This window comes from Manis javanica, chromosome 1 (assembly GCF_040802235.1).
Source record: "Manis javanica isolate MJ-LG chromosome 1, MJ_LKY, whole genome shotgun sequence".
In the NCBI taxonomy this organism is placed as follows: Eukaryota; Metazoa; Chordata; class Mammalia; order Pholidota; family Manidae; genus Manis; species Manis javanica.
Window position 1 is genome coordinate 28,149,202 of NC_133156.1, and position 22,428 is coordinate 28,171,629.

The 22,428-nt window shown below is 38.5% G+C and overlaps 1 protein-coding gene across 6 annotated transcripts in view; it reads right to left on the bottom strand.

The window, feature by feature from the left end:
• Positions 1-487: 487 nt before the first annotated feature.
• The window catches only part of SLC26A2 (solute carrier family 26 member 2), a 34,747-nt gene continuing 12,806 nt past the window's right edge, over positions 488-22,428 (bottom strand). For 2 of the 6 annotated variants that reach the window (XM_017665366.3, XM_073230742.1), the window contains exons 2-5: positions 19,189-19,262; positions 15,240-15,415; positions 12,408-13,139; positions 488-10,999 (exon numbers count right to left, since the gene is read on the bottom strand). In XM_017665366.3, the coding sequence (XP_017520855.2) occupies positions 9,482-10,999; positions 12,408-13,109 (2,220 nt within the window). In that variant the 5' untranslated portion in view covers positions 13,110-13,139; positions 15,240-15,415; positions 19,189-19,262 and the 3' untranslated portion in view covers positions 488-9,481. Of the gene's footprint in view, positions 11,000-12,407; positions 13,140-15,239; positions 15,416-15,601; positions 15,685-19,188; positions 19,263-22,428 lie in introns of all 6 variants that reach the window. The other 4 variants (XM_073230749.1, XM_017665369.3, XM_073230752.1 and 1 more) reach the window with 4 other exon arrangements.

The window sequence follows — 22,428 nt, forward strand, 5'->3', positions numbered from 1 at the left end:
AAGTGTTATGTTCTAGTTAGGAATTACACTCCCAATTCTCTCACAGTCTGTATAAAGTGTTAGCCTCAGTTTAGTAATGGGAAAAATGTGGCTCAAAATTCACCAAAAATCAGAGTTAGGTCAGTAGTCAAACATGAGCCAGACTTGGGTTTTCTGATTCCAACACGGTACAGAATAGAAGTCATGCAACATGAGAACTAGAAGGTCCTCAAGCAATCAAATCCTCCTCCTTTCTACACTGATGGAAAAATAGAGTCCTTAAAGGGTTAACTGACTCACCTAAGGCCATAAAATAAAAAGGAAAGAATCGGATTTCTCTATGCTTTATGTCATCTTTCTATATGGACAGATCCTTTGGTTGCAGTTGAGGAAAATTAATGACTGAATCACTCTCCTTATGTAAGAGACGGTATTTTAATGCTCACTGGTGACCTAAATGTGTTTCTTAGAACGCCCTTTGCTCTTAAATAACTTAGACAGAGTAATATTTTACTAGCATAACAATTTATTAGCAGACAAATGAAATGATACTTCTAGATCTCAACACATAGTACCTTATAATGAAGAACACAAACATTATCCCTCCAGAAGAAAAGGATCTGCTATTCACCAACTCCGTCTCCTGCAGTAGGCTGCAATCCATCAGTAACTCATCCATATCCCATTGAGGTTTAAGCAGGATTTATGTGGAATAGCATCAAGGCACTTGGCTTCAATTAAAAAAGATGTATTTGGTATAAAATATGTTCCTAAACTCATTAGCCTTGAATAATTGAAAAAAAAAGAAGGCAGTATTTTTTTTTTTAGTGAATAGACAAGACTGAGAATTTAAGTTCATTCACCTGTCACCGTGATATTGTCTTGACTTGTATATAAAATTGCAAAGGAGACAAGTAAAGGCAGCATTGTATACAGATTAGTTTGTTCACACTGATTTTTGAGAAATCATGGCAGCAATAAGACTCAAACAGTAATTTACCTGCTAATTTGAACTGAAAAGGTAAGAGCTGTTTGATTCCAAGTATCTTATTATTTTAGGGATGCGATGGGGGAAGAGAACCGCCCTAAAACAAGATTATTAGAGCTGCAGTTAAAAATCCTCTCTAGCTAAGGCTGTTTATTTGTTAACTACAAATCCTTAAATTAGAAATTTTGTCACTGGTATTTTGTAATAAGATTATAATTATTTGGACTTTTTCAGAGCCATAATTCAAGTCCAAGAAAAGTTATACAAGGTTCCAGTGTAGACTTACAAGCATGGTGTCTCCAATGAAGGCATTTAGTGTCCTTCATTATTCCAGTCTTCATAATTCAATAAATCTCCACCCTAGTTTACATCAATAAAAGAAAAATACTAAAAAAAAAAAAAATCCACTATTTAGTATAGCACTTATTTAACTTTCCTAACGGTATTTAACATGTTGACTTTAAAATTTCAGGTGCAAAATGCTTTATGAAAAAACAGTCCTTGTCAGGATAAACTTACCTTATAAAAATAAGTCTTCCCCACTCCTCCCACATCTAAATTCTCCATTTCCAGAGTTATTAACATTTTTTAAAAAACTAAAATGTACCTTTAATTTACAGTATTTCAATAGTATTTTACTTTAGTATTAGGCTGGTGTATTATTTTGGCCAGTTCCATTATAATTTTCATTGTTATTACCATGCAAATTAATGATTCCATTCATGATCACCTAAATACACACACACACACACACACACACACACACACACACACACACACACACACACACACACAAGCCAATTCAGAGCCTAAAAGATTTCTAAATCCAATTTCCTCCTCTTTAGTTTTTAAACCCAGTTTCAAGTAAGGCATCATTAGAACAGGTAAGGAAAACATTAGAAGGGGGAAAATACAATGCATGACAGAATAGAAAAATTAAGCAAAGTCTAAATCGTATCAATCGGGTTTTTCCCATGTTACTGTGGAATCACTCCCTGATTAGGTCAGGGGCATCCATGCCTCCTTGTTTGCCTCAGTTGCCTGACTCCTGCTGAGACCCCAGTAGAAGCTCAAATTAGCTCCCCCATAAAACACCTCTGAGTTGCCCCTGTGTGTTATCTAGTAGTTATCATCCAGCCCACATACTGGATTTAGTATCATAGTCCCAGCAGTTGGCCCAGGATCCTGGACTCCTGCATAGATCCTCAAGTATTTGAGGTATTGTCCACATTGATGCAAAAAGAATCTATGGCTCATGCATAGCAATACATAGAGGAAAACAATTCATTAAGAATGTTAATAGAGATCACATAGCCCAAATTTATCTTAATATGAGGTAGAGCAGGGACATGGGACAAGTATCATGATTAATTTTTCCTGCCTATGATGAAAAATGCTGATATATAAATATAAATGCTGAGATATAGTAAGAACAGGAGGGACTTCATCTTAAGGCTAAGATTCCATTTTAAAAGCCAGGGAGTTAGGATGCAAAATTCTAACATACTTTATGGTAATTAGCCAACAACCGACCCTCTTAAGGCAGGACAAGCAGTCCTAAATGATATGTCTCCATTGCTTGAGGGTAACCAGTCTTACAGAAGAACAGGGGCAATAAATTCCTGTGTTTTAAGTCTGTTTTACAGAGTTTCTAGAGGGCTGACTATGGATGATGACATGTCTGTCATCAGAGACAGACAGACAGCATGAGACCACATGTCAAGCCTATGCTCCCTTGTCCCTTTACCCCATTCTTGAAATCCTTAAAAAGACACAAATCCTAAGTCTTTACGCACGCCTCCTCTCTGAGGCTTCCTGCACTCCCCTGTCTCTGAGTGTGTACTCTGCCTTAAGTAAAGCCTTCTTGCTGCTCAGGTTACTGTTTTGTTTCCATGCTCTTCCAAGCCTCGGGAGATTTTTAGTAAGAGACCTCTTTCCAAGTGCTAAGTGTGTTACTTTACTATTTCATTCAGTTTTCTAGACTTAAGCACAAGTCTTACTCTGTTCTACTTTAAACAATCAGGGAAGGGCTACTGAGATCTCTGATTTGGGCTTGCAAGCTCCCACCGCCTGGGTGACTGTGATGGGACGGCAGCTGTACAATCACACTCTTTAGTAGCCTGCCCGAGAATCTCCTTTCATTGCTTGGGGACGTTCTCAGAACATAATCTCACTCCATCTAGTGCTCTGCAGCTCCTTCAAATCCTGGAATGGTAGGGGCTTAATTCCCACGCTGTGCAGATTCAAGCAGACATTGGACGCAAGGCGACCCTGGCTTCAGTTGTTGGCAAGGGGTTAGCCCTATGCCGAGCAGTTCAATGAACTTCCCATTCCTCCCTCTGCTCTTCCTTGCTCTCTACTGCATGCATGGCTGTTGCCACTCACTACTACTCTTGCTTTAGTGAATTCCTTCCTTACACTCAACTGACCTGTTTGAGGATTCTTTCTCAATTAGTGTCAAGAAACCTCCCCATCTGGGTTGGGTCACGATTTCACCGAGCACACAAGGAGACATCCTCGACACAGCAGCCTGGCAAAAAGGTAACTTCTGGACTCCATTTAAGTTCCCAAGGAATTCACTGCAGCCCTTTTCTCACTTTTATGTTAAGATCAGGGCTAACACCCAGTGTTTTGAAATGACAAATTACTAAGAAAACACTCCTGCAGGGAATGACTATTCTTGTCAAAATGTAGCCACTAGCATTAGAATAGTCTAATGAACTCATCTAACACTCTGATCAGTCTTTAAAGACCACCAGTTACTTCCCTGCAAATTTACAAAGGAACTTTGGCTTCAATGTCTCTTCCTGTTTAAAAGCTAAGTCAGACTATCCAAACTTTGTTTTTCTTTGGTCCTATTTTCAAAATAAAATGTATTTATAAAGTAAACACCTGTTTTCAGATGCTATAGTCACTAGGTATAGTGCTCTGGAGGTCAAGTCAGGCTTTTGCACCAACCAGGCCACCACATGCTTTCTTTCTTTCTGCTTTGGCGAGTCTGTGCCCCTCTGTTTCTAGAAACAGAACCCAGCTCTGACCTTGCTCTCAAACTAAGGTGTGGCTCCTATCCTCATCTCCCTACTGTTGAATGGGGCTAACCAGGGATTGGATCCTATTCTGATGAGTCTCTCTCTTTTCTCCCTCATTTACCAGAGACAGTCTTCAATGGTCTATTCCCTCACTTGAATGTTATCCTTAGTCTCCCTGTGTATTGGTACACTCCACCCCTCTGGATATAAGAGTTTTAACCACAAGAGTGTACACATTAGACTTCAATTAAATGACCATTTGAAGATATTCAGAATTTTGTACATTTGTCAATAAGCAATAAGAAAATGGTTTACTACTTCAAGCTCTACTAAGCCACAGTAATCAACACGATTTGGTACTGGCACAAGAACAGAACAATAGACCAATGGAACAGACTAGAGAGCCCTGATATAAACCCAACCATATACGGTCAATTAATGTATGATAAAGGAGCCATGGATGTACAATGGGGAAATGACAGCCTCTTCAACAACTGGTGTCAGCAAAACTGGACAGCTACATGTAAGAGAATGAAACTGGATTATTGTTTAACCCCATACACAAAAGTAAACTCGAAATGGATCAAAGACCTGAATGTAAGTCATGAAACCATAAACTCTTAGAAAACAACTTAGATAAAAATCTCCTGAATATAAACATGAGCAAGTTTGTCCTGGACGCACCTCCTCAAGCAAGGGAAACAAAAGCAAAATTGAACACATGGGACTACATCAAGCTAAAAAGCTTCTGTACGGCAAAGGACACCATCAACAGAACAAAAAGGCATCCTACAGTATGGGAGAATATATTTGTAAATGACACACCTGAAAAGGGGTTAACATCCAAACTATATAAAGAACTCACACGCCTCAATACCCATAAAGCAAATAACCTGATTAAAAATTGGGCAGAGTATATGAAGAGACAATTCTTCAAAGAAGAAATTCAGATGGCCACCAGGCACATGAAAAGATGCTCCATATCACTAATTGTCAGGGAAATGCAAATAAAAACCACAATGAGATATCACCTCATACCAGTTAGGATGGCTAACATCCAAAAGACTAAGAACAACAAATGCTGGCGAGGATGTGGAGAAAGGGGAACCCTCCTACACTGCTGGTGGCAATGTAAGCTAGTTCAACCATTGTGGAAAGCAATATGGAGGTTCCTCAACAAACTAAAAATTGAAATACCATTTGATCTGGGAATTCCACTCCTAGGAATTTATCCAAAGAATACAAGTTCTCAGACTCAAAACACATATTCACTCCTATGTTTATCTCAGCACTATTTGCAAAAGCCAAGATATGGAAGCAACCTAAGTGTCCATCAGTAGATGAATGGATACAAAGATGTGGTATATATGCACAATGGAATACTATTCAGCCATAAGAAAGAAACAAATCCTACCATTTGCAACAACATGGATGGAGCTAGAGGGTATTATGCTCAGTGAAATAAGCCAGGTGGAGAAAGACAAGTGCCAAATGATTTCCCTCATTTGTGGAGTATAACAGCAAAGCAAAACTGAAGGAACAAAACAGCAGCAGACTCACAGACTCCAAGAAGGAACTGGAGGTTACCAAAGGGATTAGGTGTGGGAGGGAGAAGGCGATTGAAGGGTATTATGTTTAGTACACATGGTGTAGGGGGGGTCACAGGGAAGACAGTGTTACACAGAGAAGGCAAACAGTGAATCTGTGACACCTTGCTGCACTGATGGACAGTGACTGCATTGGGGTATTGGTGGGGACTTGATAATATGGGTAAATGTAGTAACCACATTGTTTTTTCACGTGAAACCTTCATGTATCAATAATACCTTACTAAAAGATTTTTTTAAAAAGAAGAAAATACTTCATTTAGACTCTATAAAGTTTTGAGCAAGCAAGATATTTCTGTTATCAATCATGTAAAATATTACCTACTGAACTAAAATCCAAGTCCTTGAGCAAGAAAGCAAATGAAAAATTTGGTTTTGTTAGGACTTGGTTTCATCCTTTAAGTACCAGTAATCAAAAAGTTTAACAACATATTAGTATAGGCAGACTTCAACTTCAGAGAGAAGATGAGATAAAAATTGCAGTGAAATCTTAAATGTTTTTACAAATGGCTACCAAAGCAGAATCTCATTTGTTTGGGTGAGGGAGAAACAAACCAGAATACAATTCAAGAATTTACTAATTGCATAAAGCTCTAGAATTGTTTATAGCCATGTATGGACAGAAATGTCAGATAAAAGTCCAAATCCTGTTACTCTATTCTTCTAAACGATTTTCCAAATTCCTTGGGCTTTTTTTCCCTTGTGCTAGTGTTTGCTAATAGTCACCTTGAACACATACTCATTACTCTTGTCACATGGCATTAGACATTTTTAATGGTCTGGATTCACACCTGGCTTGGGGGAGGCACAAGAGGGATTAAAGACAAATGACCAACAAGACACTGTTACTATTCATAAGACTGGATGATGACAGCAAAAATTGGCTAAAAACAAAGAATAAAACCCACACATACAAACGTTTCTGGAATTCTGGACTTAAGTTCTAAAGGGATGTCAAAGTTTAGGATGCTCTTTAATCATGATGTCAATCATCTCAAAGAAAGAAATTCAGCTTTTCTGAGAAACTGCTTTGTTTTAAGAATGGAAAGCCATTTTCCATGTAAACAGATGAACAGAGCTCTACCAGCAGAAAAGCAGCACTTGCAGTTTATGGAGCCAACAAGAAGGCGAAGTATTTTTAAAATCACTTTTCTCCAATAGATACCTTATACAGGGTTTGCCTCTCATAAATACTGGAACTGTTTAGAATGTAAGAGAAGGTTAAAAAATTATTTTGCACTTTTGCAATTACTATTGTTTTAAATGGTGTGGCTAAATGTTTCAACATCACATAAATTAGTCTCCTAGTCCTAGTTTTTGAAAACCTGTCCCCCCTACCCCTCACCTATCAAGGTCCAGATACAGAACCATAAGCTTTCAATGTTGCAAATTCTTGCTTTCCAAAGGAATTATTCCATAGCCACAACATATGGCCAGCTATCATAAATAATACACCCACAGAACTTGGGATGTATGAATGTGATCCTTCTAAATCCTCTTGCATAATAGTTTTTGGTGGCCCAAATACTTAAAAGCTGTCACTGTCATCAATATTTACTGTACAACAGTAGGGTACATGGCAGTAAGCATTAGCTTAGTTTTCACTAAAATAGCTACAAATTCACTGATGTTCTGTTAGAAGCACTCTCACTTCTGTGCATTCTTTTCCATTGATTACAATATATTTTTCTTACAGAGTAAAAATGAACAGTAGCTTCTGTTTGAGAAAGATCATCATCCCCCAGTTGACCCTTGCACTAAAATGCTATGGGAAAGAAAAAGTTCACTGCTAAGTAAACAAATTCTTAAGGGAAATTGTCGACCATTCCTTTTTTTTGCAATCCATCCTTAACCGTTTGTGTCAAGCTCATTTAAAATACTGTAAATAATCTGAGTCAGCATTCTGCCTTTTATCTGGCATCTTTGTCACGGGTAATCAGACACAGCAGTTAGGACCGATTCCCTAGGAAACACTAAGTAACTAAAAGCTAAACCAGAGCTTTAATGGTAGGGAAATACTCAGAAACAGACAACAGAAAAGACAGGGAGGCTTCCCATTATTTTTGCTATGAAAAGCACTTTGCTTAACCAGTTACCCTAAACAAAGAGCGTGAATAAAAACATCAAATGGATTAGAGTGTTCTATATGTGTGGCTGACTGACTAGTAGGCTTCCACAGATCTGCCTGGCCATGATACTCCTGATACGGTTGTGCCCATGGTCCCTTGTCTTCAGGAGAGGAAGAGCCCTTTCCTATTAAAAGCCAAAGATCCTATTGCCATCTAGGGAGCCAAGACTGGGATAGAGAAGTACAAATAAGAATAAACTTGTCTATGAAAAGCTTCTGTACAGCAAAGGACACCATCAATAGAACAAAAAGGTACCCTACAGTATGGGAGAATATATTTGTAAATGACAGATCCGATAAAGGCTTGACATCCAAAATATATAAAGAGATCATGCACTTCAACAAACAAAAAGCAAATAATCCAATTAAAAAATGGGCAGAGGAGCTGAACAGACAGTTCTCCAAAGAAGAAATTCAGATGGCCAACAGACACATGAAAAGATGCTCCACATCACTAGTTATCGTAAGGACGGCTACCATCCAAAAGACGAATGACAACAAATGTTGGCAAGGTTGTGGAAAAAGGGGAACCCTCCTACACTGCTGGTGGGAATGTAAATTAGTTCAACCATTGTGGAAAGCAATATGGAGGTTCCTCAAAATGCTCAAAATAGACTTACCATTTGACCCAGGAATTCCACTTCTAGGAATTTACCCTAAGGATGCAGCACTCCAGTTTGAAAAAGACAGATGCACCCCTATGTTTATCGCAGCACTATTTACAATAGCCAAGAAATGGAAGCAACCTAAGTGTCCATCAGTAGATGAATGGATAAAGAAGATGTGGTACATATACACAATGGAATATTATTCAGCCATAAGAAGAAAACAAATTCTACCATTTGCAACAACATGGAGCTAGAGGGTATTATGCTCGGTGAAATAAGCCAAGCAGAGAAAGACAAATACCAAATGATTTCACTCATCTGTGGAGTATAAGAACAAAAGAAAAACTGAAGGAACAAAACAGCAGCAGACTCACAGACTCCAAGAATGGACTAACAGTTACCAAAGGGAAAGAGACTGGGGAGAATGGGAGGGTAGGGAGGGATAAGGGTGGGGAAGAAGAAAGGGGGTATTATGATTAGCATGTATAATGTGGGGGGTGGGGGAAAGGGGAGGGCTGTGCAACACAGAGAAGACAAGTAGTGATTCTACAACATCTTACTATGCTGATGGACAATGACTGTAATGGGGTTTGTGGGGGGGACTTGGGGTAGGGGAGAGCCTAGTAAACATAATGTTCTTCATGTAATTGTAGATTAATGATAAGAAAAAAATTTAAAAAAAAAGAATAAACTTGTTTAGTCATTACTGTGTGCTCCAGAAGCCTCTGGGCCTGCAGGTACAAAAGCAAGCACAACATCCTTTCCCTGCCACCTTTCTACTCCTCTCCAAAGAGCCATGTCAAGCAGGCTCCAGCACTTCTTATATAAATGCCAGCTTTACCCCTTTACTTCCTGGAGAAGAGTCTAAATGCTTATCTTCTAAAACAACATGGTAGTTAAGTCCTGGGGATACTTTATAGTTCAATTCAATAGATGTTTAATTTCAAGAATACCTCATATTTCCAAGAAAGCTTAAAACCACAGTATTTTCTTTTTGATTTTACCTATGAGCTCTGCAGCACCTTTCTATCTATAAAAGCCAGCAGCTTCCAAAGAAGAATACTGCCTAGCCAGTAGGTTAGCATTTGAAGCGTACATTTCCATTGTGGAACCTACTGGTTAGCTATCTTTCTTCCTTCTATCTATTCAGTGGAAAGACTCAGACTGTTGGGAGTACATATTCCTTTATGATTTTGCAATTCTTCTGCAAAAGCCACTGCTTCATATACACTATAAAAGAGAAGGTTGTCATCTTCCTTTTTGCAGTACTCTCCCCAGGCCAGAGAATCCCTCACAGAGGGATTACATTGAGCCAGCAGAACCCGGATGCCAATGGCTTCATAATCCCTGCGAACTTCTTTCAGTGTATGGATCCCTGCTGTATCTAAAAACTGTATTGCACTGCAGTCAATCACTATGGTATGGAGCTCCAAGGGGTCATGAGAAAGTTGCACTGAAACTTCATCCTGGACCCCACTGAAAGTCACTGTTTCCTTTTTGATCTTCTTTGCTGCCTTTTTCCAAGCTGCTTTTACTAAGATTGGGTTGACAGTCTTTTTATATAAAGCAGATTTAAAATATTCCTTGTTTATGTAGTAAAGAGGGGCTACAAAGCGGAAAATTTTGATGTCTGGCTTATCCTGAAGGTTCTTGTAAGCAGACATGGATTCAAAGAGTTCAGACTCTTCCACCGAGCCAAGCAATGAAATCTTTGGCTTTTGAGTGCGGAGGATGACACAAAACATAGAAAAACAAACCCCAATGAGCAGGCCTATTTCAGTACTTATCAATGCAGAGGACAGCATAGTAATAAACCAGATAACTGTATCCACCCTGCTAACCCTCCACATCTTGGGAAGATCCCTAAATTTACATAGGGCTCCCCGGAGATTGACAATAGTGATCACACCAAGGACACTTTTCTGAAGGGAATAGAATAAAGGAGCTATTACCAGGAGGACCAACAGAAGCACCAGCGCTGTCACCACACTGGAAAGCTGAGTTTGGCAGCCTGTTGATTCTTTAACCAGTGTCTTTGCAAGAGCTGCACTAGTAGTGAAACAGTGGAAGAAGGAAGGGATGATATTGCATAAGCCAATGGCATACATTTCCTGATTTGCTTTGACTGTATAGCCATGTTTCTTGGCAAACATCTCAGAAAGTGATACAGTGATTGCAAAGCCAATGATAGAGATAGCTATGGCATCTATAGCCACACTAGGAATCAAGTTCCAGTCCGGTGCTTTGGGTGGCATAAATCCAGTGGGAATATGCCCAGCAATACTGATATTGTATTTCTCATTGAGTTTTCCAAAATGAGAGGCTAATGTGGCTGCCACAATGACAATGAGTTCAGTAGGAATTGGTGCCTTAAGCTTGGACTTGAAGTGCTCATTGAGTTCCTTGGTTGGCAAAAGAACCAGAAGGCACAAAAAGCTGGTGCAGAGATCACAGAGATTGGTCTTATGGATGTTTCTGAAGATGTTTATCCAAGTAGTGATCAGTGAGCCCACGCCGTTGCTCCGAGGAAGGTTGAGCCCAAGGAGGTACTTGGCCTGAGATGTAAGAATAGTGAAGGAGGCACCAGTGACAAATCCGCTCAGCAAGGCATCTGAGAGGTAGATAGAAACAAAGCCCACTTGAAAGAAGCCCATCGCTACCTGGAAGAAGAGATATACAAATGTTAAATATAAATGGAAAGGAGCTTCTGAATCCTGTATTACCTTGGCATTTCTTTGCATGGTGACATACCAGTAGAGCATCACAGGTTAGAGCTTGAAAAAATGCAGTCATATGTCAATCCACTTATTTTACAGCAAGGGGGCTCATTTTACTGACAGAGGACTAAGCAACTTGCCCAAGGTCACACTGTTACTCATTAGCTCAAAAGAGACGAGAATTTATTTCTACCTTCTTATACTATGTTTCTTAAACTTGGAATAAGATTCCAACCTTTTTGAAAAAGAAAAAAATCCTCAAAGACCCACAAGAAATCATAGAAACTCAGACTGGAAAAGTTCTTCTAATTAAAAAACATATTTTCTTTAAATTACAAATAATTACTGTAAAAATGAATTTTTAACTGATAAAACAAAAAATTAGATTCACATAAAAACAGAATCATACTTTTAAAATTATTATAGATCTCTTTGACTTGATAGGGAGAAACTATTCTCATCCAGTGTCTCCTGTGACTATGTCATACTGCTTCCCATACCAATTCTACATCCTCACAGATATAACTTTTTTCTTTTTCCCTCTTCCCAATAGTTCCTCAGAATTCTATCAAACCCTCCTTTATTCTTAGCAAAGCATACCAACAAAAAAGCAAACTGGACTCTGAGGAGCACAACTTCTGCACACCATCCCATCCTCCCCCCGACCCTCATGCAAGGGCCAAATAAAGTGAGTTACTCTTCCCCTTCCCTTACTGGTTCCAAACGCTTGGAACAGAAGAGGTTTAATGCTGGCACTGACTCTGGATGCCAAAAGGCAGGGGCATGAGGATAATGGCAGACTGGTGGATTCTATGGGAAACCCAAGAAGACTAATTTCTAATCCTTTGTCATGGCTGATATGAAATAGTGGTCCTTAACTTGTTCCCTCCCCAACAGTCCAAGAAAATGACCAGCGCAACAATTCTGAAGGACGGGGTGGAGGTCATCCATAGGGTGGAAGCCTCCCGTACTCTTCTCTTCCAGGGCTCGTTCATGGACACTGACTCTGCCAACAACCAACCACACCAAGCAAACCCAATGTTTCTCGACATACAGAATTAAGGAGTTTGTACTGGGTGGCCTAAAGTCCCTTTTTGGTCTAAATTTTTACAACCAAATAACTAAAATCTGGCTGACTGAAATTCATTGGTTAAGAAGTGGCCTAGGTAGAAAAGCAGCAGCCATATCTTACCTGGGGAATCAAGCAGGGATTTGAATTCCGGCTCCATCCCTCACATATCCTAAGCATTCAGTCAATGATGGCTTTAATTATTATGACCTCTAAGATGCGTTAGAGACCTGAGATTTCATGGTTTGCCTGAAACAATCCCTTTGTTCCACTGTTTCTTACCTGATAAACTCCAGCGATAAAGGTTATAGTGCTGCCAACTGTAATTGCATAGCAACTTCTGTCACATATCCTATATGGTGTCTGGTCTAATGTGCTCCCATGTGAAGTCATCCCTAAAGAAGAAGCAATGTGAGCCGTGTCATAGCCAGCTTTGTGCAGTTCTCGTTCAACTACCTCACCAATCATAAGGCACAGAATCCCAAAGATGCCCACAGAGATGTGATGGGAGGTACCCAATAGAAAATAAATGATGCTGGCAAAAAAAGATGTGTACAGACCATAAATAGGTTCTTGGCCAGCCAAGAGGGAATAAGCAATGGACTGGGGCACCAATAAGATGCCCACGATCAAGCCAGACATCAAATCTCCTAAAATGTTTTTTTTCAGGTCATATTTTGGGAGCCAATGTAAAACAGGAAGGAAACCAAAAATCGTATTTTTGGCTTTGGATGGGTTGCACTGGCAACTCTTCCGTAGTTTTTTTATGACAAATTGCTTGAAGTTAATATTTGATTTCTCTTGAGGCTCCATATGGATCCTAGGATAAGGTCTGCATTGATCATTGGCCTCAAATTGCTTGAAGTCAGTACTTGATTCCCTTTCAAGCCCCAGATGGGTCCTAGACGGAGGACTGCACTGGACACTTCCTTCACCAGGGTCTCTAGGTGGAAGGACACGTCGCCCTTTGCTTTCCAAAGACATTTCTGGAGAAAGATGCTTCAGCCTCCTACCCTAGAGAAAATACCAGGGTTAGTTAGTTAAGTAATTCTTAGTGCTCACACATTTTAATCGTCCTACTTGTCATTCATGAGAGTTAAAAGAGGAGTTTAGTTTCAGGATAAGTATCTTATATTCACTTTCCTTAGTTGAGCCTCATTTGTCTTGATTAGGAAAAAAGAAACAGGACTATAAACAGCCAAGTCAAAGCAAATTAATTCACTGGGTACAGGATTTCCCAAAAAGTATAAACCATCAAGGATTCTTCTCCATGTCTGCCTGGCTCCCCCTGCAGTTTTACCTCCAGAAAAGGCCTTTCTCCTCATTTCTATATACTATCAACTGTCTTCCTTCCAGGTTGTTCACTCAAAGGTATACTGCAAAACAGAAACTAGTCTCAAACCATCATCCCTACCTGTAAGCCCCCAAAACAAGGAAGATGGTCCTTTGATGAGAGAGGGCTTTTTAAATAACTACAAATTGTTGGAAAAAACACAGAAGAAAGTGTGAGTGATGGAGGAAAGACAAATGTATTGGGAAATAAAAAGGAGCTAGGACAGAGTGCATTTGGGTGTTTGAACAGCATACCCTTGCTTAGTAGGAAAGAAAAGTAGGAAGCTGATTAAGAGAGTGTTGAAGCAAACAAATGTCAGGATTGTGGGATGGGCATGATGGGGATAAATTCTGGAAGGTTTTGGTCTATTCTACTTTGTTCCAGGATTGAGTCATAGCTGCCCTGTGGGCAGGGCCTGTATTCAAGCAAAGCAAGATTTGCTTTATTGTTCTAAATACACACTCTGAAACATAAGCTGGATGGTGGACTAATGTTGCCAACATGTCCACTTGAAGGGGACCCAGGTGATCCTGCATCACTGGGGACTAAACTACAGAATTAATAATATAAGATCTACCACTAAGAATTACAGGAAAACAAGGTAAAAATAACCAGAAACAGAGAAGGAACAATAAAAAAACAAGGTCTTGTAATAATAAAAGAGGAAGAAAGAGAAATAGGCTCTCAAAGGCATAGAATATAAACTGTTTACCAAATACTTCAGAATTCAGTGTCTTTATGTTAGATATTTGCGTAGCTTAGACTGACCACCCACCTCTTTGCCTATAAAGATCCTAATCTTTTTTAAAACCCAGTTAATACGCTATTCCTTCTATAGAGCACTGGCCAATCTCCCCCAGCCCATATGAATCACTATACCTTCTAAGTCCCATAGAATTTTGCACCTCCATTACAGGACTAACCACACTCTTGTGTTAGTTAAGTAAGGGTCTCTCCAGCTTGTGGAGGAAAGGACATCTTGCAAGTCACTGTAATCATCAACAAATACATAGTAACTCTAATTGAGATATTAGGCTTATAAAATAATGACTGAAAGAATAATGAATAAGCAAGTTTAAGACTGTGGCCAAACAGAGATAAAATGTATTGGATGGGAGACTCAGAAAGTTCCCTGTTTTGGAATTGACAGGCCCTTGTGAGGTTCTAAAAACTTAACATTACCAAGTATGGGATTAATACATAAATCAAGTAATATAGAAATCAAATGTACAAATAATATGACTTGATTGTTTTTCCTACAAGTCTTGATGCGTGATTAAAAACAGAATGATTAGAGCCAAAACAGTTCCTACAACTCTGTGACCGCCCTCACATGGTTTCAGTATCCTTGAGGAGCATCACACCCTAAGGCTAGATTCAAGGTCAGATAATGATTGTGTGCTGATCCTGTGTTGAACCCCCTACACAGAATTCTTTTGATATTTAAATTCATTTGCTCAATAAATATGAGGAGTGCCTTTTCAGCATTACTCTTGTGCTGTGACACCTTGAGTTCCCTGGTGGCCTTTCCGATCTTCAGCGTTCCCGTCACGTTCCCTCCAAATCTGCGGGTCAGAGGCGGGGGGAGCTGACACCAAGATACCATAATCCAGAACCTATGACCCACTCAAGAACACAAGATTTATCAAAGTAACCCACAATTTTGTTTAGGATGAAGGGTCTACAGCTGGCCATCTCACTGAATAAGAATAAAATAATAGTTACTTAGATAGTCTTGTTAAATGGGTAAGGAAGAAAAGTATATTTAGATGACCACTTACCCTGAGCAAGTCAATCAGATTGGTGAATATACACAGCAGCTCTTCATTCCACTGTGCAACCAGTTTATAACTCTTTTTTACTTCATACTTTCCAGCCAAGCTAGTTTGAGTGCACTTCGTATGTTCTTCTGTTTTGAGACAGCTCTTGGTAATTTCTGGACCAAAAGGCCCCAAGCCTAAAATAGGCAAAAGAGGCATAAGGAAAAACTAACAAAATCTAAACCTTTCTCTACATGGCTGCTATCTGGGAAGGAAAAAGACAAAAATTAATACTAGAAAACACAACAAGAGTTATGGAAACTAAGAAAAAACTGAACTGAAATGCTAAAAGTGAAAAATACAGTAACAGAGATGAAGAATACCTTTTACAGGATCATCAGCAGACTTGACAGAGTCAAAAAAATTATCAGTAAAACTGATGATAGGCCAACAGAAATTACCCAAACTGAAACAGAAAGAGAACAAAAGAATTTTTATAATACTAAAAAATAACAGCAATAAAGAAAACATCCAAGAACTCTGGGATACACTAAGCGATATAATTCATGCATAGCTAGAATCCTGAAAGGAAAGGACAGAGAAATATTTCAAGATATAATGACCAAGAATTTTCCAAAATTAATGACAGACACCAAACTATAGATCCAAGAATCACAAAAATACCAGGCACAAATCTAAACCCCACACTTACACATATCATATTCAAGCCGCTGAAAACAAAAGACAAAGGTAAAATCCTTTAGAGAGCCAAAGAAAAAAATACATTACACACTCAGGAACAAAGACAGGAATTGAGCAGGCTTCTTTAGAAACCACACAAGCCAGATAATGGAGTGATACCATTATCACAGAAATATAACTGTCAACTCAAGATTCTATGCCAAGAGAAAATATCTTTAAAAGATGGAGGAACAAAATTTTCTCAAACAAATAGAATTTACTGCCAGCCGACTAGTACTATTCTATACCCATATACCAGACAGAAACTCATGTCTACATCGTACCCAACGAAGAAATAAAATTCAGGAAATGGAACAAATGAAAATAAATAAAATTTTTAGTTCAAAAATCTTTAATTGCTCTAAAATATAATTGTCTAAAACAAAAATAGAAATGCTTTTTTATACTATATGTAAAATAAAATGTAGAAAAACAGAAGCACAAAGAAATTGAGAATTGTAAAGTCTTTTACTAGATGGGAAGCATTAAAATGTTATTTGAAGGTAGGCATAGATTAAAGGTGTATATTGTAAACCCAAGAGTAACCACTAAACTTTTTTAAGGTATAAATAATGAGTCACTTGAAATAAAATGGAGTCATTAAAAATTCTCAATTAACCCAAAAGAACATGGAAAAAAAAGGGGAAAAAAGATGGACCACGTTAAAAGTAGCTAGCAAGATGACAGTTTAACCCCAACATATAAATAATCACATTAAATGTGAATGGTTCAAACATGCCAATTAAAAGACTAACAGATCACCTGGCACAAGAACAGATCCATAGACCAGTGGAACAGAATAGAGTCCAGATATAAACTCAAGCATATATGGTCAATTAATATACAATACAGGAGCCATGGACATACAAAGGGGAAATGACAGCCTCTTCAACACCTGGTGTTGACAAAACTGGACAGCTACATGTAAGAGAATGAAACTGGATTTTTGTCTAACCCCGTACACAAAAGTAAACTCAAAATGGATCAAAGACCTGAATGTAAGTCATGAAACCATAAAACTCTTAGAAAAAAACATAGGTAAAAATCTCTTGGACATAAACATGAGCAACTTCTTAATGAACATATTTCCCTGGGCAAGGGAAACAAAAGCAAAAATGAACAAGTGGACTATATCAAACTAAAAAGCTTCTGTACAGCAAAGGATACCATCAGTAGAACAAAAAGACATCATCAGTAGAACAAAAAGACATCCTACAGTATGGGAGAATATATTCATAAATGACATATCTGATAAGGGGTTGACATGCAAATTATGTAAAGAGCTCACGCACCTCAACAAACAAAAAACAAATAAGCCAATTAAAAAATGGGCAGAGGGGCTGAACAGACACTTCTCAAAACAAGAAATCCAGATGGCCAACAGGCACATGAAAAGATGCTCCACATCGCTAATCATCAGAGAAATGCAAATTAAAACCACAATGAGATATCACCTCACACCAATTAGGATGGCCAAACATCTAAAAGACAAACAACAATAAATGGTGGCAAGGATGTGGAGAAAGGGGAACCCTCCTACACTGCTGGTGGAAATATAAACTAGTCAACACTGTGGAAAGCAATAGGGAGGTTCCTCAAAAAACTAAAAATAGAAATATCATTTGACCTGGGAATTCCACTCCTAGGAATTTACCCTAAGAATGCAGCAGCCCAGTTTGAAAAAGACATATGCACCCCTATGTTTATCGCAGCACTACTTACAATAGCCAAGAAATGGAAGCAACCTAAGTGTCCATCAGTAGATGAATGGATAAAGAAGATGTGGTACATATACACAATGCAATATTATTCAGCCATAAGAAGAAAATAAATCCTACTTTCGTAAAAACATGGATGGAGCTAGAGGGTATTATGTCAGTGAAATAAGCCAGGCGCAGAAAGACAAGTATCAAATAATTTCACTAACCTCTGGGGAAGGAGAACCAAGAGAAACTGAATGAACAAAACAGCACCAGATTCACAGAACCCAAGAATGGACTAACAGTTACCAAAGGAAAGGGACTGGGGAGCGTGGGTGGGAAGGGAGGGATAAGAGGGAAAATGGGGCATTACGATTAGCACACATAATGTAGGTAGGGGGATATGGGAAAGGCAGTATATACAGAAAAGACAAGTAATGATTTTATAGCATCTTACTATGCTTATGGACAGTGACTGCAATGGGGTATGTGGGGGGGATTTGATAATGGGGGGAGTCTAGTAACCATAATGTTGTTCGAGTAATTGTACATTAATGATATCAAAATTTTTTAAAGTCTTAAAAAAAACACTAAGAGATCAGACAAAAAAAAAAAAAAAAAAAGACCCAACTATATGCTGTCTATAAGAAACCCATTTTAAATATAAAACTATACATAGATTATAAAGTGACTACACTAGGTAATACAATCCAGACTTTAGGAATCCAACAATAGCTCTTTTTTGAGCATAGTACTTATTCCTATCACCTAATTAGATTTCTCAAACCTCAGGTACATCGAAACACCAGAAACCCCCATTTTGCCTATCTGCTACCCAAACAACCTAGCCTAATTATTTACAAACTTGTACCCAACTCTCTTTTCTCTACACTTTTCCATCTCTAGCTCTTAAAAACTTAGGTTTTCACTCACAAACAGTCCTAGAACAGCCCAGCCACTGGCACAATTTCCCATGTGAATTACTGAGAGTCTAAGAGCACTAGACTAGAAGAGAATACATGAGGGGTCAGCTAACTTCTTTCTGAAAATTTGCAGATATAAGTGAAACAATACCTACTTTTGGTAAGTTGTTTACAGCATAAAATTTCAATAGTGCATATAAAACAATTCAGAAGTTTGTGAAACTGAAATGCCTTTTCAGAGGGTAATAATTTTCAGAAGGGAATGGTAAAGTCTATCTCATGTTTTGTTCTAACCGTATATGTATGCCATAACTCACTGCTAAATAAAACTGAACTGCCAACTATTATAAACATAGCGTCTAAGCAGGGGAGAAGTCTACAAGAGCTGGAATAGTTCAGAAAGGCTTCGAGGAAAGGACATATCTCACCTGGGCCCTGAAGTCTGAGTCAGAGTTGAAAGGATAAAGGAGGACTTAGAAAACAGATGAGGGAGAAGAAAACAAAAGCAGCAATAGTTCTGAGGGTAGTGGAAATGAATAAAAAATTAGAATGGTATATTTAAAGCATCAGATGCATATGAAAGGTTAGTGTGAAATGCAAACATACCTGGGAGAGATTCTGGAGCATCCTGTATGCCATGTAGGAAAGGTAGATTTTAATCTGCAGGCAGTACATTGGCCCTGAAAATTTTTGACAAAATCACTACACCACTCAGTTGATGAATAGTTATGTATTACCTTATTACATCTTCTGATCTGTTATGTCATGGGATTCTTTTTCCACTAAGCAATTAATATTTTACTTTTTTGATTTCTATGAATAAAAAATGGTTTAAGATTGTTTTAGAAAAATAAAACTAACTGTAAACAGGTACAACCAAGACAGAGTCTCCATTTACACAGTCCCATCTGATTGTCCAACTCACTCTTGTCAGACAAATCTGGGGAAGATCCCAGCATTGTCAGGCCCAGGGAAGCCAAGGATGAGTGAAGGCTTCGGTATCCATCTCCATCCCATTTACAGATTCCTGCAACCAGGATGGCTAGAGCCCAGGCCACTGGTCCAGGCCCTTGCTCTAGACTGAGAAGTTAACACTGTGAGATAAATGGCCTCCTGGGGGAAAAGGAAGGACCACTCCCCATCAGGTGAAAATTCAGAACCATCTTTGTTCTCTGCACCAGCAACCCCTACTAACTTCACAGATGTTCATACATGCCAACAAGCCTTCCAAGGCTGGATTGGCTAATGTGAGCTCCTAGAGACAGAGTAGTGGTCTTAAATCATAAACATCTATCAAACACCTACAAAAGCTAATCATTGCACTAGACACAATGTATCAGAACCTAGAACCCCACACCTAGGGAGTAATCTTTCTTTTCCCTATCCCCCTTCTCCCATATGTAACCCATCAGTAAATCCTGTCTACTCTACCTTGATTAACATATCCATCCTCTCCACACTGGAATCCAATCACTTCTCCACCATCTCACCTGGGCTATGGCAATAGCCTACAATATCTGAGAACCCTGCCTACCTCTCCACCCTCATTTCTTATTGGCCTTTTTGCTGTTGCTGAAACAGGCTAAATAAAGTGATTCCCTAATTAGGAACTTTGTATTTACTCAAGTTATTCCAAGATCTGGAATAATCATCCCCCAGATCTTTGTTAGCCTTTTCTCATCCTTCAGGTCTCAGCTTATATATCAACTCCATAGAGAGGCCTTCCTTGACTGTCCCAAATAAAATACTCACAATCCAATCAGTCTCTAAACCCTTACCTGGCTTTATTTGCTTCATAGCACTTTCATAGTGTCTTTTGAAATAATAATACATATTTATATATTTTAAAAATACTATTATTTATAACCTTCTCATACATACTCTATCCCCAGTACCAAGAACAATGCCTACTCAGCACATGCTGAGAGCATTAAGTTCTTGCTAAAATGAGTAAGAAACCCAGTCCCCACCCAAAATCAGTAGGTTAAGATAGAGCTATAAACAGATAAACTTTAACTTTAGGTGCTGTAAGAGGTTTGGTGTATTCTGAGATTGGAGAATAGACTTCAGGCCAACACAAAGAAGTCATAAAGCAAATAAGAAAGGAAAGTCAAGTGAAGAGTCCTAGTATAATCCAAGACCCAGGAAAAAGTCACCTGGATTAAGTCACAGGAAATAAGACTTGAGTGAAAGATCAATTTCTTACGTAACCAGGAGAAGCCTGGACTTTATCCTGGAAGCTGTGGTTGGCAAAGGCATAAACTCCAAGGCAGGGGAGGAGTGGAGGACATGAGATTCGAACTTTCAGTGGTACTAGCTGAGAGATGGCACTTGAAGGAGATAGACAAATCTAAGATGAATTCTGAGGTGCACCACACAAAAGGAAGGATGGCATATGGGAATACAGAGGAGGAAATGGAACAATAGGAGGCAACAAAACGTTCTGACTTTAGGTTTTGTGGGTTTGAGATTTCTCAAAGTGTCCAAAGGGACGTGTCAAACACAGGAGAGAAGCCAAAACTAGAAAACTAAACGGGGAGGGAAGGAATATATATAGGTCACAAGTACTTAAGTGGTATCTTATTTTTCTCTGAATTCCCATTGTTAGATGTTCAATAAATGTTGACTATATGCTTTGTCTTCCCAACTAGATTAAAAATTATTTAAGTTGTTTTACACTTTTCATGTTCTCTCACACCTAGCAGAGAATTGGGCACATAGGAGGCACTTAATAAGTATTTTGTAGATGGATAGATTATTTTAACAAAAAAAATTTTTTAAAAGAATTAACTTTGACTTTTAAAATCTGAATTTTGTTCTTTGAAAAACAATTGATACATTGTGGTGGGAATGTAAACTGGTGTAACAACTGTGGAAAACAGTTTGGTAGTTCCTCAAACAGTGAAAGAGAATTATCATATGACCCAGCAATTCTATTCCTCACTATATGCCCCGAAGAACTGAAAATAGGGACTCAAAAATACTTGTATACCAATGTTCATAACATTATTTACAATAGCCAAAAGGTAGAAACAACCCAAGTGTATATCAACAGATGAATGGATAAACAAAATATGGTATAAGCCATACATTAGAATACTATTTCGCTATTAAGAAGGAATGATGTCCTGTTACTCTTCATTTACAACATGGATGAACTCTGAGACCATTATACTAAGTACAGAAGTGAGATACAAAAGGACAAGTATTGTATAATTTCACTTAGATGAACTATCTAGACTTGTCAAATTTATAAAGACAGGAAACAGATTAGAGGTTACCAGGGACAGGGAGGAATGGAGTTATTGCTTAATGGTTACAGAGTTTATTTCAAGTTTTGGAAATACATAGTGATGGTTATGCAACACTGTGAATGTACTCAATGCCACTGAATGGTACACTTAAAACAGTTAAAATGGCCAATTTTATGTTATCAATATTTTAACACACACAAAACCGGGAGGGGAGAAAGCACAGTATTATAATGTTCTTATACCATACATGAAATTGTTTAATATCACTGGAAGCTAGGTAGGTAAGTTAAAGATGCATACTATAAACAATATGCAGTCTCATTAATAACAAAAAGTTATGACGAGGGATTTCTCAAGATAGCAGCATGCGTAGGGCGGCAGAAATCTCCCAAAACCACATATATTTTGAAAATACATCAAATACAACTATTCCTAAAAGAGAGACCAGGAGATAGAGTACAACAGCCAGGCTACATCTACATCTGCGAGAACTGAGCATCTCACGAAAAGAGTAATATACAAAGCTGTGACCCAGCGGGACCTGACCATTCCCCCAACCCCAGCTCACCAGTGCGAGGAAAAGAATCAGAGT